Here is an 18,957-nt window from a genome sequence, read left to right as displayed (position 1 = left end):
TCAACTTTTTTTAGGGTTCTAATTGAACTGATGCATTACATAATTCTGTAACGAAATTAAAATCAAAATAACTATACTTCAGTGACTTTACATTTTTACATATAGGAATGGCGGGCGGCACGGTGGTAGCACTGTCACCTCATAGCAAGAGGGTTCCAGGTTCGAATCCCGGTCTGGGCCCTTCTATGTGGAGTTTGCATGTTCTCCCTGTGCCTGCGTGGGTTTTCTCCGGGTACTCCGGCTTCCTCCCACAATCCCAAAAACATGCACATTAGGTTAATTGGCTACTCTAAAACTACCCTAGGTGTGAGAGTGTTTGGTTGTTTGTCTTTGTGTGTTGGCCCTGCGATTGACTGGCGACCAGTCCAGGGTGAACCCCGCCTCTCGCCCGTAGTCAGCTGGGATAGGCTCCAGCTCCCCCGTGACCCTGACGGATAAGTGGTATAGAAAATGGATGGATGGGTGGAATGGCTTGTGGCAGTGGGCCTCTTTCTGAGATGATAGGAAAACCCTGTTCAAGCATATGTACGCAACTGATAGATCAGGATACCACAAGATGATAGAGGCAGATATGCACTTTGCCAGTGGTTCATCATATACTTCACAAGTACAGTCTGACAGCATCTGCCGTAGAAGATGCATGAAAAGAATATATATATAGATAGATAGATTTTAAAAAACTCATGTAGCATCAACAAAGTCACATATTGCCTGCATAAGGTTCAAACCGTGTCACTAACCCTGTTCCAGTCCCAGTAAAGTGCCTACAGTCTGTAACCCTCTGTGTGACTGTGTGTATAAGCTGCTGCGTTTGTTGAAAATAATTAAAAGCCATTTCAAGAATATGTTTAATATAATATACGTTTTTTTTTTTTTTTGCATATAATCAAGTCAACTCAACTTTATCGTCAAATATGCTATACATGCCCACATACAGCACAGATGATATTTCAAAAAAAAAAAAAGTATTATCATTTCTTCTAAATCAAAAATGTCTTATAGTGTGGGGGTTAGCCTATTTTCATTTGACATCTAAAAGATTACTGATTTGTGATTGTTAATTTTACTGCTGGGAAAATCTTTACTTGAAAGCAATTATTGTTTATATCATACATGCATCTAAACTTTTGAAATAACTAAATATTTTAACTTGTGTTTATAAACTAAATTTGCAGTCCGTCCGTTACTTTCTTAATTCTGCGAGGTTGTATCTCTCTCCTCTGTTAACACTACCTGTTTAAATAAAGTTTTACTCCCTCCCCCACCCCGTAGAATTGTGGGATTGCAATGGCTGCTCCCTATCATGGTAAACATAAGCGTTGTGTTTGCGACAGCCGCAGTTGAGCTGTTTTCAGTTGCCACGCACGGGTCTGTATTTTCCCGGACTGCTTAGCCGACCGTCAGTTGATCTAAAATCTTCACCTTCATGTGAGAGTTTCTGCTTTTTAGACCCAAACAAACACGCGGAGGTTTTCCGCAGTTTGCCTCCCGGCCTTCTGATAGCCAGCTAACGCTAGGTGCTGTATCTGAGGTACGTAGCTGTATCACTTCAATTCCTCTGGCATTGTTTTAACGACGGATAAATGTAATGCTTTTACTTAATTGTGAACCTACACTTATTGGTGGAGAAACATACACACTGTTTGAATGTCGCTAGCGGGCAACACGGGCTGACTGAAATGGTGGAAAAAGCGATGCTGGCAGTGTGTCTTGAATTACGACTTCATGACTAAATGATGTTCAGCGTGTTAATGCGATATTAATGAATTATTAGACGTTGCATGTGTGAACTGAAAGTAGACTTTGGTTGAACAAATCATTACTTATGACTTCGTATTTATGGTCAACAAAAACTAAAGTCCCCAAGTTTTCAACCCCAAAATTAACCGCCAAAAAAAGATAGATAACCTATGAATTCTTCAAGTAATTTACTCAGAAACAAAGCAAACCAGAATGATTTGCTGCACATTTATTCGATTAAACGTTATCGGTTCTCTCCGCCATTTGTCTATTGTAAATAAGTAGGTCTTAAGTAGAAACACAATCCAGCTTCTCAAATGTGAATATTTGCTGATTTTCTAAGTCTCAATGACAATAAATTGCATTGGTGAATTTTTGTTTTTAACAAGGCAAACAACATGAAGCGGCCACCTTTGACTCTGGGAGTTTGGATTGGCATTCATCTGTTTTCTGACCTCTCATGGCTCAAGATATCAATAGATCTTATTAAAGATAAACAGAATCATTGGTTACAGTCTTAGTTCAGTGATGCCCAAAAGCCAAATTCTCAGACCGTTTGTCGGAATCACTGAGTATTTACACTTTACAGGTACTGAAATTAGCAACAGTTTAGTAGCTTTATTAATTTTCACCATTTGCACTTTATTATCTCCCCACAGATAATGGATGACGATGTGTCCATGCATAGACTTGAAGGGACTGATCCAGCTGCTCAAGTTGGTGGACTCATAGTAAAGAAGAAGAGTGCTGCTGCAGAGCCCCATGTTTTTCGGGTGCCCACACCACGCACCTCCTTGCTGGGCTTGGATCTGCTGGCAGCCCAGAAAAGGAAGGAGCGTGACAATAAGGAACCAGGAGGTGATGAGAAACATAACAAGAAGTCAAAGGTTTCCTCCTACAAGGACTGGGAGGAAGGTAAAAGTGACTCTGGCTCGGATGAAGAAGACTGTGACAAGAACAGAGCTGCTAAGAAGGAGAGGTCAGTCTTTTACACAGAACGATGTTTTTTTGAAACTGATCAATAATTTTTAAATAGACAGATGACACACATTCGTCATATTTATGGAGAACCCGAATGTTCAATATTAAATAACCAGGAAATAATGAAATGATAATGAAAGGCCTGTGAATACATAGAAACAAAATGTGCTACTTCATAATGTTACTTTGAGAAGACATTGATACAAAAAGTGACTTTGTGAATTAAACATTCTTAAATGAAAACTGCTTTAATTAAAGTGTTAGCGCTACAACTGCTTCAACTACCACGACTCAGATGACTGAAAACCCACATGGACATGTGCCTTCGATTAAATAAAATTGCTTTAAACAGAATCGCTGTGAAAAGCAGGACCATCTTTACAATGGGTTGAATTTTTAACTTATTTCACAATTTTATAAGTGTATCTTTTTTGTGATAATGTATTTCATAATGTCTCATGTATTATTAAATATTGAACTCTTTGCTCTCTGGACATCCTGGTTTTGGGTTTTGTAAAGCACTCTTTTGTGGATTCAGTTTTTGTCTGTTTACTAAACCAGTGCAAATATTTATCCAGGACTGTCACTACAAAACATAAATGAACTTGGAACATAAACACCGCTTTCTTTTAATGTCTATGTATTCCTTGTATGTTGTTTGTTCCCCTTTTACACATTGATTGTTTTACAAATACTTACAGTTTGACTAACGTTTAATATTTTACTTTCGTCTTGCCAGCAGGAAATATCGTGTGACTGGCTCTGAGACACCCTCAAACCCTGGAGGGGTCAGTGAAGAGTTCCGGCGCAGACACCAGCAGAGGGAGAAAGACAAACGTGAACATGGAGTCTACGCCTCTTCCAAAGAGGACAGAGAGCGAGAAAGGAGCAGAGATAAGGACAGAGACCGGCGGAGTGAAAGAGGTGATTCTAAATATCACTCTGGTTATTCAGTCCTGTAGTAGTATCCTCGAGTTAGCTGGTAATAACCTCTCAACTGGGAGGATCCGCCTGAATTTTGCTTATCATATCTTGCTTTTCTTTCTTTCTTTCTTTCTTTCTTTATTTTAAACAATAAGCAGTTACAGTTGAACTTGTGATGGTTAGATAGTTCATGATTTTACTTTTTTCAACATTTGAAAAGCATAATTGGTAGATCATAATAATGAGAGAACGTGTTAATGCAGTCTGAGCTGTTGAGAGTAACTTTCCGTCATCTCTGCCAGATGAGCGAGAGAGCAGCCACAGCCGTGGCAGGAGCAGCAGCCGGTCGGAGCGGTCGGAGCGTGGCGAGAGGAGCGAGCGCTCGCAGAGGGACGGCTGGTCCGATCGCATCAGCCGGGGGACTAAGAGAGATGAACCCCTGACACCACAGCATCGGCCCAGAGGTGGGCTTGTTTCATTCATTCATTCGTTCTTACTGTGATTTATTATTCATTAGGCCCTTTTACTTAATTGGCTGACTAAGCTTATTTTGTTTTTTTTTTTCGTAGATTCTTTCACACCCTCTCGCTCCAACTGGGAGGAGGATGACAGTGGTTATGCCAGTTCACGGCATTCCCAGTGGGAGTCTCCCTCCCCCGCTCCGTCTCACAGAGAGTCAGATCGCTCAGAGAGAAGCCATCGTTCAGGCCGAGAGAGTGAGCGGAGGGACAGGTAAACAACTGTCATTCATTTTTATTTTATACCCGCCCCATGATGGTGTAAGAATATTTGTGACTGAAAACAAAGGCAAAATGTTTAGTTTTTTAATAATTTTTTTATTGTGTTTTCTTGTGGATTTTTGTGCAAAATACATAGAATTTCTCTTAAATTGATAAATATTCTCATTTTACAAGCAGAAGAATGAAACAGAAATGGCCAGATGACACTGTTTTCTTGCAGATGAAGGTTAAATGTTTGAACTTGGTTGGACTAACATTCTGCCAAGCCACTTATTTGTCCACCAGTTTTCAGTGCAACAATGATGCCAGCTACTCTTTATGTGTATTGTCTAACATGGCTTTTTGTGTTTGATATTGCCACATGTTTGTCTTACAGAATATTATTGTTACACCCCTATTATGTTCTGTCGCTTGGAAATAAAAATCCTTAGTGGATATTTTGTTTATTTACTTTTGGCATGAAATGTGTAGCTGCTCGTAACGTCTGTCTGCTGTGTGTGTTTGTGTGTGTGTGTAGGTCAGTCAGAGGTCGCTACCCTAACGACACACCCCTCCCCACCCCGTCATACAAGTACAATGAGTGGGCCAATGACAGAAAGCATTTGGGTTCTACTCCTCGTTTATCACAAGGAAAAGGTACTTTTCTAGAAACAAGTCACATTGTGCCGATGTACACGATTTAAATCCTGTATGTTCAATAACGTTTCTTGCTCTGCGTCTACTTTAGGGAGGAAAGAAGATGGTGAGGGAGGAATTATTTTTGAAAATGAGGGTGAGAAAGAACAGTGGCAGGAGGACCAGAAGGTGAGCGGCACAGTTTTACCTCATTTTTCCGGTAATATGTTTGTTTGTTTTTTTTGGTGACCTCTCTAATTGTCTCGTGGTTTTGCAGCAAGCCGACAGAGATTGGTACATGATGGATGAAGGCTATGATGAGTTCCACAACCCTTTCACTTCCACCTCTGATGACTATATAAAGAAACGAGAGCAGATCCTTCAGAAGCAGACTCAAAAAAGAATATCTGCCCAGAAACGGCAGATCAACGAGGTACCAGCACAGTGCCTCATATCAACATAATCGGAACTGTTTGTTTGCATGCAAGGGAACATGTACTGCATATGGGTGTACTAATTTGTGCACTTGTCTTGTTAGTGCATCTCTCTGTGTCGGCACATCTTTGTAACTGATTGTGTTTTTCATCTCAGGATAACGAGCGGTGGGAGACCAACCGCATGCTGACCAGCGGTGTGGTGCAGAGGTTGGAGGTAGATGAAGACTTTGAGGAGGACAATGCTGCTAAGGTTCACCTGCTGGTTCACAACCTGGTTCCCCCCTTTCTGGATGGAAGAATAGTCTTCACCAAGCAGGTAAACACAATCTAAGCACAAATGGTGATAGGTAGATAGATTGACAGAACTATACTCTAAGAGATTAGTTTGATTTAAATGTTTGTTTGTGTTTTCCTGCTACAGCCAGAGCCTGTCATCCCTGTGAAAGATGCTACCTCTGACATGGCCATCATCTCTCGTAAAGGCAGCCAGCTTGTCCGTAAACACCGTGAGCAGAAAGAGCGCAAGAAGGTTGGTTGAACTGATAACTAATAGGCATGAGTTAGCAAATTATTCTAATATATATATATATATATATATATATATATAGAATACACGTGATTGGTGCAGAGTTGCTGATTGTACCGTAAAATTACTAAGTCATTTATAAATACCAATTCCTGGACCGCTCAGACAGAAATTCTGCTGTTCTCATTTGTGAAAGCACTTCAAAATAAGTGCATGGCAAAATTTGTTGGATTAACCTTTTGCAAAGTAAACAAATAACAATAAAATCTGACCACCCGAATCTGAGAATCTGAATACCCAAAAACTGACAGACCTACAGCCCTTTAAATCATGTGCGAAGTTTGCGTAATGCTTGGATTTTGTCTTGTTTGGTGTAAGCAATACTGTTCCTATGTTTTTAATAAATAGTGGGGATAGTTTCATTTGTTTAATAGTTAATGAAAAAAAAACTAATAAGGATTTGAAATGAATATCATTGTTATTTTCATTTGCATGGAGAAACACAAATCACATATAATCTTCATGCCCTGCAGTTGAGAAATGTTAATGGGGTTGGTGGGTGTGCACCTGCCCTGTTGATAAGGCCAGTGCTGTCTAACTTCGTCACTTCAGTAAAAAATTTATTCACGATCACATCACCTGATGACATTTTAACTGCCAACCACCATCAGTGAGATGAAACAACTTAACAAATGCAGCGCCGGGTGGTCTGTCATTTTGTTTTTGTGTTGAATGTGCATGGTATTTCAATCTGTGTGTAAAGTTGCAGACAGAAGTTTTAATATTTATAAGCATGTGATGTAATTGGAATAATTATTTTTTTAAGGCACAGCACAAACACTGGGAATTGGCTGGGACCAAGTTGGGGGATATCATGGGGATCAAGCAGAAGGAGGATGAAGACTCCTCTGGGGGCAAACCAGTTGGTGAGGACGGCAAAGTGGACTACAGGTGACCAGACTTGTCGATGCTAAGTTTGGATCTAGCTGACATTTTGCATTTTCTTTTTAATAATCCACAGGCTTACCTCACAGAGCTGTAATGCCGGTTTGTCTGACCTGTCATATTCAATTTTTGGTGAATTTGGTGGGTTTTTTTCTCCCTCACAGAGCAGAACAGAAATTTGCAGACCACATGAAAGAAAAGTCTGAGGCCAGCAGCGAGTTTGCTAAGAAGAAGAGCCTTCTGGAACAGAGACAGTACCTGCCTATTTTTGCTGTCAGACAGCAACTTCTTAACATCATAAGGTATTGAGATCCAAACAGAGTTCATTGCTGTCCTCAAATCCAATCTTTTTTTACCTAATTTTCATCCAAAAATTGTTTTACATTTCTCTAAATCTGCAATGAGTTTTTCATTGACCGAGTTTGACTGTTGTGTTTACTGCCATCTGCAGGGATAACAATATAGTGATTGTTGTTGGGGAGACAGGCAGTGGCAAGACCACCCAGCTGACTCAGTACCTGCATGAGGATGGCTACACTAGCTATGGTTTGGTGGGTTGTACTCAGCCCCGAAGAGTAGCAGCCATGAGTGTGGCCAAGAGAGTCAGCGAGGAGATCGGTACTAACCTTGGAGAGGAGGTGAGACAACTGCTTCATGTCACTGCGTGTAGAGATTTTTTTTTTTTACTTCCTGATGCTGATTCAGATACCTGAACTTTTTGGATCAGCCAGTGCTGAGTACCAATCCAATACTACTGTGTCTGGGGAAAAAAAAAATTCAGGGTTCAGTGAGGGCTCCCCTGCACAGGTTCAATAGTAAGTTATATGCTGTGTAACACTGCCATCTAGTGGACCAAGTAAAGGAAACACGAGCTGCTTGAATATCAAACAGAGCTCTAAACACTGCTCTCTTACAGAGATTAAGTAGTATTTTTTTATTTGAATAAAGTATTTTTTTGTTTTCGTAAACCCTATGCATTTCATACAGTATTTACTGTCAGCAAGTTCATACATATTTTGAATCTATTATTGACTTTGTTGCCTGTAGGTGGGCTACGCTATCCGTTTTGAGGACTGCACGTCCGAGAAAACGCTGATAAAGTACATGACAGACGGCATCCTGCTCAGAGAGTCACTGAGGGAGTCGGACTTGGACCACTACAGCGCTATTATCATGGACGAAGCTCACGAACGCTCGTTGAATACTGATGTGCTCTTCGGCCTGCTGCGTGAGGTTTGTAGGCAACAGTCTAACACCCATTAAGAATCACTTCTTTTTGTTATTTTGAAGACATACACACAGCTCCACCTGTTGTCAGTTTAAATGTTAATGAGCTTCTTGTTTTTTTCCTTTTATGATTTCATTGTGGAAACACTATGATTTCCTTCAACTGTCTCTCCTCTCTCCCCTACTTTTCCCCAGGTTGTATCTCGACGTGCTGATTTGAAACTCATAGTTACCTCTGCAACTATGGACTCTGACAAGTTTGCTGCATTTTTTGGCAACGTACCGATATTTCACATTCCAGGAAGAACCTTTCCGGTAGACGTCTTGTTTAGCAAGGTATGTTTTTGTTTCCCTGCTGCTTACACTTAAAGGCATTTACCACACACATCACAGCTTAAATAAGCTTTGAATCATTGCCACCAGATCAGTTCGGCAGCTTCTCGTTCTATATTTCAGGAATTGCTATTTCTATTAAATTTCTCTGAGACTTAATAAGACGCAGCACATTTTCTGTGTCTTCTCTGTCTTTCTGTATGCTATTAACCCTAGGAAGGAAAAGTGTATATGACAGACAGAAGCACAGTAAGATGATGCATCACATTTAGTTGTATTTTCACTGGAGTGCACAGGTTTCAGTTTATCAAATACCCGAGAGATAATAAATATTCTGTGCAAATTGACATCTGAAATTGTGAACAAACGTTAAGCATACAACATAAAGATGTCTCTACTGTTGTGTCAAAATTGTAAGCGTCATGTTTTGGTTGTGCTCGGGTCATTTCAGTGGTTTTGTTTCGCCTTAGACAGATTTATGTGTTTTGTGCTGTGCAGACACCTCAGGAGGACTATGTGGAGGCAGCAGTGAAGCAAGCCCTGCAGATCCACCTCAGTGGGTTGGTAGGAGACATCCTCATCTTTATGCCTGGGCAGGAGGATATTGAGGTGAGCGACATGGCTGGGCTACATAATCTTGTTGTTGTTGATGAGTGTAACTTGTCAGACCCTGCTGGTCACATCCTGTCAGCAGTTTTTTTCCAGTTTATGTTCCCAGTTGAAGTAAAGTTTATCTTTGTCCTTGCAGGTGACATCAGATCAGATCGTGGAGCGGTTGGAGGACTTGGAGAATGCTCCTCCTCTGGCTGTGCTGCCTATCTACTCCCAGCTGCCTTCTGACCTCCAGGCCAAGATCTTTCAGAAGGTTTGTACCCCTTACATGTATTTCCCTTTATATCTGTGAGTACCTATCATAAACACATGTGAAAAGAAAAACTGAACAAACCTTTAATGTATCCTATGCTAGGCTCCAGATGGTGTGAGGAAATGTATTGTTGCTACAAACATTGCAGAGACCTCCCTCACTGTGGATGGAATCATGTTTGTCGTGGATTCAGGATACTGCAAACTTAAGGTACTCCAAGGCCCTGCCGAATTCATGCATACTTTTTCACACTTCAGTTCTTGAAAGGTCTTCTTCCCATGTACAAGCTTAAACATCTGACATATTTTTGCTCACTTTTTTACCCCCCTGTCAATAGGTGTTCAATCCTCGCATTGGAATGGATGCTCTACAGGTTTATCCCATCAGCCAGGCTAATGCCAACCAGCGTTCTGGCAGAGCAGGACGTACAGGACCAGGCCAGTGTTACAGGTTGGCGTTTGTCTTCTCTCTGCATTTGTTTGCTGTCATTCCTTTTGGTTCCTGCAGGCCTGCTTCTAACCTTTTCTAACCTCTTAGCTGACATTAAGAGTCTTCTGATCCTCCAAAAGGCAAGACAGCAGAAGCCTACATTAGTTTGTATTTTAGTTCACATTCAGTGAATAGATATAACATGTTTCTTTTCCATTCCTGCTAACCTGAGAATGTATCCTCGCTGTAGCATGACAGTTGTTAAAATGTATTTTCTCTCTTCAGTCGATCAATGGCATCCTCAGACAGTTTGCTCCCTTGCTCCGGGAGTGTGACATGACCGTACTTTCAAGACAGGAAGAAGGAGACAGGGCCAGATCCCTAATCTCCAGAGGATTTCATGCATTTTAACTCTGTTTATGTTTAAACAAGTTTCACATGACCCCTCTCTCGTTTGCCGCATTTTCTTAAGCAAAGATTGAGTGACGGAGGCAAACATGGGGTGATACATTTTGCATTTCTAATGAGCTAGGTTGTTTATGAATGCCCACATATTTCTGGACTAATCTTGCCCACCTGCTCTTACAAAGGAGCTCACACAAATCTAAGAAGAATCAGCTTTTTAACTGCTTCACACTACAGTCCAAGTGTTTGAGTAGCTGTGGGTGTGTGTACGTTTTAGGGAGCACAGTGAGTCACGTTGGTCGTCTCCGCTTGCATGGAGAATTCCCCACTCAAAGACCTTTTCAGCTGTGACTGTAGGCACTCAAAGCCTCCTATATCTTCAAATCATTCTGTAATCAGAGCCTCCTGCATCAGACAGCTGTAATTGTTGCAAGAGTTTCGTTAAGTCGGGTCCTTTACTTTAACTCAGGTTCTGGATATTTTCCTAAATAGATTTTTACTGAAATTTTCCCTGTAGCTAATCTACGTCTGGTTCTTACTGCCTTCTGCGCATATTTGAAAACAAAATAAGTCACATCAGTGCCAGATATCAAGATGGCCTTGTAGAATATTCTTCCTTATTTTGTGTCTGTTTCAGTTTGTGTCAAAAGTAAAAGAGAATGTATAAAGATTTATATATTTTTCTTGTTCAGAAGAAACTAATTTAGTATAACATCATTCTTGTGGGCTTAGGTTTCATGCTCACCGTTTCTGTCTCTGTCCAGGCTCTACACTCAGAGCGCCTTTAAAAATGAAATGCTGACGACCACCATACCAGAGATCCAGAGGACCAACCTGGCCAATGTGGTCCTGCTGTTGAAGTCTCTGGGAGTTCAGGATTTGCTCCTCTTCCACTTCATGGATCCACCTCCTGAGGACAACATGCTCAACTCCATGTACCAGCTCTGGATCTTAGGAGCTCTGGACAACACGGGTGGGTAATAATTAAGAGTCTGAATTACCAGAGGCATCACGATGTAATGTTCACAAGATACATGCATTTACGTGATGTAGATGACTGGTGCTTTCTCTACTAAAACAATAACGTGTTGTAAAACCAACCAATTTTATACACGACTGAATGCAGTCTGGTCAACTGGGAGTTTTTTTTACAAATTCGTCCATATTTCGCAAACTTAAACTGACCGACTAAAGCGTGTGGCAAAATGATTCAGTGTTCATTTAAAGTAAGCATTTATTTTCATTAATTATCCTTTAATTTACTAATTCTTTTCTCAATTCACTGATCAAACTTTTTCAGAGCTCAGTGTCATATTCATATGTCTTGTTTTGTCCTACTAACCGTCCAAACCCCAAAGATAATCAGTTTACTGCCGTATCAGAGAATGAAAACAAGCAAATACTCACATTTGAGAAGGTGGAATCAAGGAAGTTCTGAAAAAATACCCCTGATTATTAATTCCATCCATCCATCCATTTTCTATACTACCTATGACACCTCCAGCTGACAGCGGACCAGAGGCGGGGTGCACCCTGGACTGGTCGTCCGCAGGCCCTTGATTATTATTTGCTTATCGGAATTGTGGCAGATAGATTTATTATTTATACAACTAATTGTTGCCGATCTAATTGTACTTACACATTGTGTTTCAGTGTTGTCATGCAAAGTTTCTCTTTCTGTAAAAGCAGGCCTCACGAGGCCTCAACCAATCTTATAAACAGGCCCAAACACCATAAATCATCCTCTTTTTAGATGAAGATGCAGCTGTGACAGAGAATATTGGATATGTGAAGGCTGTGTTTCCCCCTCAGCGCCGCTTTGAGCTGCTACATAGTGATGTTGCCACCACAAACACAGGCAGGAGACTAGCTGTTTAAAGGATGCTGCAGTGATGATGCAGACACTGCAAACAGGCCTGCATCAGGGAGTTGTGCGGTTTAGCCAGTGGAGTAATTGCCTAGTAACTGATCCTGTGTTTGATTTGACTGGTTGGGTCTCATTTCTGTCTCATCCTTTGCCAGATTCCAGGGGATTTAGGGATTTGGGGATAAGGGGAGGACTTTTGATGATTCCCTGTATGGTGTGTTAACAGCAGATTATCTCTGATTAAGGCTTACCTGCTCCAAACTGGCTGCTCTGCCTCTCTGCTCTTCCTCGTCATAAGCTTCTTAGACTCTGTCGCCTAATCATTTAAATCAGAACTGGCAAAGTTTTTGATCTTGCTTTTTTTTTTTTCCTTTACAAGTATTCTCAACTGTCAGCAGTTCATCCTCCTCTCTCATAGTGATAGACAAATAAGTGTCATATTGTGCTGGCTTCTCCATCACGCCAGTGTGCTTTGGATGGAAAAGAAGCTTAGCACTGGTCTTGTGCTTGTCCCTCGTGCGTTCCTCACATGCACTTTTAGGTTTTTCAAGTGTGACCTTGTAGTTGTGTTCTCTTGTGTACATTCAGGTGCTTTGACGCCGACGGGGCGTATGATGGTGGAGTTTCCCCTCGACCCCGCCCTCTCCAAGATGCTTATTGTGTCCTGCGACATGGGCTGCAGTGCTGACATCCTCATCATTGTCTCCATGCTGTCTGTGCCATCCATCTTCTACAGGCCTAAGGTACATCTTACTTGATACAGTGAGTGCATAAATGAAACGCTTACTGTGTTAGTGCAAAAAGATGTGAGGCTGTCAACCCCGCTGTCATATCTTTTTAAGTAATGCTTTTTTGTTAATGTGTTTTGCTGGGTTAAAGTGGCTGTAATCCATTTGGGTCACTTGGCCACCTGTATGTCAAAGGGGTACTATAGTGATGGACCCACAGAGAATCTACAGCTCAGCTCTCTGGAGCATTTTAGCCTTTCTCAGCTAAATCTCTTGGTATTTCAGCCTGTAAATTTACTGTTTCAGTTTACTCTCATACGGTTGTATTCAGTCACAGTAGGCAGATGGTTTTTAGTGAAACAGCTCCAAAAAAAAGATGATGATTGAAACACCTCAGTGTTAGTTAGTGAGTAGCTGGTGAACATAGTGGAGCATTTAGCAGCTTGACTCCAAATAAAATCTAATTTTGCTCCATAACTGTGGATGAGCATATACAGCTGTGTGGTAATCGCTTTCCCTTTTCAGCTCAAAAGACAACAAAATGTCTAGTTATCCATACCAATAATCATAATCCACTAAACCATAACAATAATCCACAGTGGAAGAAATATTACCTGAAAGATAACAAAAACTCCCAGTGCCAGATGGAGAAATCACTGTGTGTGTGTGTCTCTGCAGGGTCGTGAGGAGGAGAGTGACCAGGTGAGGGAGAAGTTCTCAGTCCCAGAGAGCGACCACCTCACCTACCTTAACGTCTACATGCAGTGGAAGAACAACAATTACTCAAGCATCTGGTGCAATGAGCACTTCATCCACACCAAGGCCATGCGTAAGGTCAGTCCCGCCGCTACCGCTGCTCTCTCTGTAAGCACCTTCAGGCCCTGGACAGAAACCCTGGACACATTTTCCTTGAATTCCAGCAAGATGACCATGTGGAGATCTGACAGTTCAAACTGTGCGTTGTTTAGTTTGGTGTTTGAATGTGTGTAGTGTATTCACATTCTGTGAGGCCTGTTGAGTATCTTGCAGAATTATTTTAAATGTAGTGGTAACGGGTCTGCATATAAGCCAACTTGCGAACTTTTCTTCTGAGATATTCCAACTCTTAGATTTTCAGCTGACAGTAGTTTTATATATTTTCCCATAAAACTGCATACAAGCCAACAGATTGGATGAGTTTTGTTTGTGCTTCCACTTTCAATACATTGTGTTTTTGCACAGGTGCGTGAGGTGCGCTCCCAGTTAAAGGACATCATGGTGCAGCAGAGGATGAACCTGATTTCCTGCGGCTCAGACTGGGACATCATCAGAAAGTGTATCTGTGCTGCTTACTTTCACCAGGCTGCCAAGCTCAAGGTACTTCCTGCTCTCTGGGTTCTCCTCAGTTAATACATTAGGCCTAGTGGCAACTACTTGTGGCAGATTTATAGCAGCATAATTATCAAGTGCTGAAATATCCCTTCTGGGCTCACATTAATACGACACTAAAATCTGAAAGAGAATCTGAAATCATGACTATATAATCAAGGTTCTCTATTTGACTTATGAGTAGCTGGCTAACCCAAGCGATTGTAGCACTGTTGGATATACTTCAAATTTATTTTCCTGCTGTCTAACCCAGGTGATGAAACAGATTAACCCAGAAGACTCTGACCTTAAAGTGCACCCATAGATGCGGGCACAAACGTACGCTACACACAGGGTCCCATTTTCCCATGCCGTAATTCTGAGTCCTGCTTTTAATTTGTTATTTATGTCTGTGTTTGCACCCAGGGCATCGGTGAATATGTGAATGTGAGGACAGGCATGCCATGTCACCTCCATCCTACCAGCTCTCTGTTTGGTATGGGCTACACCCCTGACTACATCATCTACCACGAGCTCGTCATGACCACAAAGGTGAAAAGTCTGTCGGCTGGAGAACATGTCTGGCATGAAAACGCACACTTACAGCGACTTGCTTTGATGTTTTTAACCTGTGCTTTGTGTTGTAGGAGTACATGCAGTGTGTGACTGCTGTGGAGGGAGAATGGCTGGCTGAACTTGGACCCATGTTTTATAGCGTCAAACAAGCAGGAAAAAGCAGACAGGTAAGGCAATGCAAGGCTGGTACTTTTCCCAGTTTGCTGTGAGAGAACTTGAGAGAACCTGCACATTTGGGATGAACTGCAGACTGTGAGTTGGGCCTTATCGCCCAACATCAGTGGTTAACCTCACCAATGCTCTTGTGGCTGTATGGGAGCAAATCTCTGCAGCCAGGTCACAAAGTGTTGTGGCAAGCGTTCCCAGAAGAGTTGAGTCTGTTGTGGCAACATATTTAAAACAGCATTTTTTTTTGGAAAAGATGTTAAGCCATCACAGGTGGGTGTAATGTTTTGGTGTCCACATACCTTTGGTCATGTAATATACTTTGTGCATGTATACACTCATCTGCTGTACTGAGTAAAATACATCTCTGAATGATTTTCTGTAAACCTTCGACCTCATCTGTTTGCTCTCTCAGGAGAATCGTCGTCGGGCCAAGGAGGAGATCACCAACATGGAGGAGGAGATGTCCCTGGCTGAGAAGCAGCTGCGAGCACGTCGAGAGGAGCAGGAGAAGAAGAGCAACGCTGGTAGTGTTAGGTAAGTCAGCGACCATCTCGCCTCATTTTGCCTCCTTGTCACAAGCAGACCTCATCTAACAATAGTTCCCCCTGGCCCTCATTTTTCCATACGCAGTGAAGATAGAAACGTTTAATTTACCTACCTCGCTGCCAATCCATATCGTCACCCTCCCTCCCACTCTCTCTACTCCACCTCTCTCACTCTTCATGATGAGCTTTTCTCACCTCTGGTCCCTCCAGACGAGACAAAAAGAAATAATATTGACTCCTGGCTGACCCCCATTACTGCAGCAATTTAAATTGTGCCATAGCAGAGCAGAGAAAGGAGGGGAACGTTCAATTTCAAATTAGACCAAAAAATTAATTTCACACCCATCTGCGAGCTTTGCACTGAGAAATAAGGTTATAAAGACACATTTTTTTTAAAGAAGAACTTTTATTGTTAATTAATCAGCTGGTTTATCCATCTGAATCTGTGTGACCACGTCTGTAACGGATCTGTTGAAAATAATCACACTAGAGGTATAGGATTAAGAATTAGATTTAAGCAGTTGAAGCTGAATGTGTGATGATGACTGTGGTCGGCTCTCCTGGGCTCCGGGCTGCTTTTGTCCCCCGGCAGGCCTCGTGAGCATCTCCTCTCTGAGTTCACTGTGACCAGGATGAAATACTTCGTTGGTTACGTCTTTGTGTGCCAGCTGCTTATCACCTGTTTCCCTAATCGCCAGCACAGATCAGTGGTGTGAATTAGTAAATGGCCCAGTCAGTTGTTTTGTGTATAAAAATGGAACAGTGTGAGCAAGTGTAGAGTCGGAGTCACATCAGTGGTAAGAGCTAGAAACGGGGTCTCACGTTGTTCCATATAATGCACTTAAAGGACGAAGATTTTTAGAGTGGTACTATCATGTATAGTTAGGGACAGCTAGCAAACCTCTGACATTAGTTATATGCACAAATCAGTTTTACATAGGCACTTTAATTTAATTGTTCACCTGTCTTATATTGTGTCTGCAACATTTGTTAGTTGTTATGAACATGTTAAATAAACTGACTCCGACTCTTGACATTGAAAGCTGTCAGGTAGATAAGTCAATAAACTGCCAAAGTGGATCCAGCCTCTCAAAAACCTGCTTTTCTATGTCATACGTAAGTAAGTCGAATATTTTACATATATATTTTTGACAACTGTTCGGAAAAAAACACTGAGATTTAGCAGTGTCTGATGGTTATGATTCATTGACTATTCAATACTATTTCCTGACCAAACAATTGGTCACTCATTAAAATAATCTGCAGTTAAAGGTGTAAATTGCTGGTCTGTTTGTTTTTCACATTTTTGCAGACTTTACAGGTTTAGATTTATGGATGCATTTTGTGCAATGCAGATCTGATCAACCACACAACTCATGCAAGTTTTCAGGGAGAAAAACATGTTGTGAAACCCAATGGTCCTACTCCAGAGTGAAAAAAAACATTTGACTTTCTAAAACACAAATGATATAAGCTTTAATGTTAGGTCAAAGGTTTTTCCTCACCACTGTCGCTGGTTGCTCATGGGGAAAAGTTGGATCTCTCTGTTAAAAACTAAATTAAGTTTGGTGTAGACCTGCTCTATTTGCAAAGTGTCGTGAGATAACCTTTGTTGTGATTTGGCGCTATATAAATTGAACTGAATTCATTTTTTAGTGAATGGTCTAAAACATGGGACTAATATCAGCATGTGAACTGAGTCCAACAATTTCTCCTCAAGTGAACATGGAGACAGCGAGAGGGGGACACAGTGACAGAAAGGGGTTATGGCCTGATGGTTATAATTGCTGCAGGTGTGTGAGTGAGGAAGAGAGAGAGAGAGAGATGAGGGGAGTGTGTGCCGTGTCAGGGTGTCACGCTGCTGTAATTAAAGATGATAGATTTGCTGTCAGAGGCGTCAGGCTCTACTTACCAACACTTCACATAGACCCCAGTCTGCCTTTCTGCTCTCCTCCAGACCTGCCGCTGCTTCCACGTTCACATCCAGCTTCCACTCATCTTCAGCTTTTATTTCTTTTTTAACCACAGCTGCTTACCTCATGTGAGGGAGATGTTTAGCATGTGACTAAGCAGAGCAGTAAAGAATAAAGCTCAGTGGTATTTTGTCACAGTAAATAAAACTTCCCACTTTTTCTCTGATTCAGGGCAGTGAAAATCTTCACACCAGGAAGAAAAGAAGAGGCCCCCATGACACCCAGACGCACCCCAGCCCGCTTTGGACTGTAGGACACCCCAGCCCAACATCCTGTCAACCACGTCGGCTCCTATAGACTCACTCAGGACCTCGACCACATCATCATGAGCAAACACAGTAACTTCCAGGTGGCGTTTTCCCCTCCCAGAAGGACCAGAGCTAACTGCAGTTCATGAACTGACCACTAGAGTGAGAACTTGTATAAGGCACAACATTCAAAGATGAGCCACGTCCATGCAAATGCCTCCCTCCACTTTTCAGCCAAAAGCTGTTTCCATGGTATGTTTTCAGGAAAAAAAAAGGACTGTTTTTTTTTTTGTTTTTTTTTTTTCTTTTTGTAGATCCAGTATTTATATGTGGTCATTATCAAGTGTTTTTACTGATGTCTCTATAGTGATTTTACCTGAGCTAGAAACATTTAATTTTCTATGGTCATTTGCATTCTCTCCGTCTTGTATCATCAGAAGAAAAATTGTGATTTAATTTCGATGTTGCTTCTCTTAGTGTCCTTGCAGTTACTAGGTCTTGTACTGCTGTGGCTTGAGCAGCGTGTGCCGCCATGAAGTACTCCTCTACAGACTGAAGCACTGTGCTAACTGTACTTGTGGCATGAGTGTCTTCAGACTTGTGTTGTAATACCACCAAATACACACACACATGCAGGCTTGAGCAATTGACCTTTCTACTTTCTGTTAACCTTCTTCCAACAGCGTAATGTACCACAGCTTTGCTTCATACGAAATGTTATCACGCCGGATTAAACATATCAACTGTTTCATTTTCATGGTCCTTGTGTTCAAAATAGCACACAGTTAGTTTGCTTTGTGGTTTTCCTCTAAACAAATGTCTCTTTTAAATGGGTGAATTTGTTTGTTGTTGTGCGCCTGCTTCTGCCCTCTCAGCTGATGAGAATATCATGCAGCTTCACACAGACTGGTCTGTCTGTGTGAAAACAGTTTAGTGAAGGCCATGTTTGGATGGTGACGGCGGTTCTGCTTTGTCTTTTCTACATGGATCTGAGACAGCAGGAGGACTGCTAATGTTTTTTCTCTTAAGACCTTTTTGTAAAGGAAAAAAAAGTTATTTTTTTTAATCCAAGGTGATTTCATTTGATGTTGTAGTCACAAATGTGTCTTGTGCACTACAAGTGCCTAACATAATTATGTCATTTAGATGCGCTTTTTAAAGTTAGTTTTGCAGTGACACAAATGATAACTCAGTAAGTGAAAGTGCGGCAAATGATTTTGTTATTTTCAGAAGCTTACAGCTGTGCACATGCAGTAAGTCTACAATTCACTTACTTTCTACAGCCAGAGATATCATCAGGCACGAAAAGGTGGCTTATAATTATTTTTGCATATTACT

At 41.5% G+C, this 18,957-nt stretch overlaps 1 protein-coding gene across 2 annotated transcripts; it reads left to right on the top strand.

The window, feature by feature from the left end:
• Positions 1-1,257: 1,257 nt before the first annotated feature.
• Positions 1,258-18,367, top strand: dhx38 (DEAH (Asp-Glu-Ala-His) box polypeptide 38). 2 transcript variants are annotated; one of them, XM_046387113.1, is made up of 27 exons: positions 1,258-1,531; positions 2,400-2,719; positions 3,464-3,645; positions 3,948-4,109; positions 4,215-4,377; positions 4,903-5,021; positions 5,113-5,189; positions 5,278-5,433; positions 5,592-5,753; positions 5,859-5,966; positions 6,790-6,914; positions 7,073-7,210; positions 7,360-7,546; positions 7,956-8,141; positions 8,331-8,471; positions 8,967-9,077; positions 9,217-9,333; positions 9,436-9,543; positions 9,671-9,783; positions 10,932-11,140; positions 12,623-12,777; positions 13,441-13,596; positions 13,984-14,118; positions 14,536-14,661; positions 14,757-14,852; positions 15,266-15,387; positions 17,543-18,367. In XM_046387113.1, the coding sequence occupies exons 2-27, from the start codon at positions 2,403-2,405 to the stop codon at positions 17,622-17,624; spliced, it is 3,753 nt and encodes a 1,250-aa protein (XP_046243069.1). In that variant the 5' UTR covers positions 1,258-1,531; positions 2,400-2,402; the 3' UTR covers positions 17,625-18,367. The 2 variants fall into 2 exon arrangements, with proteins under 2 accessions (XP_046243069.1, XP_046243059.1); XM_046387103.1 differs by having other exon boundaries at positions 3,461-3,645.
• Positions 18,368-18,957: the final 590 nt, after the last annotated feature.

The sequence above is a fragment of the Scatophagus argus genome, chromosome 1 (genome assembly GCF_020382885.2).
Source record: "Scatophagus argus isolate fScaArg1 chromosome 1, fScaArg1.pri, whole genome shotgun sequence".
Taxonomy (NCBI): domain Eukaryota; kingdom Metazoa; phylum Chordata; class Actinopteri; family Scatophagidae; genus Scatophagus; species Scatophagus argus.
This window is presented reverse-complemented; position numbering and strand designations above follow the sequence as displayed.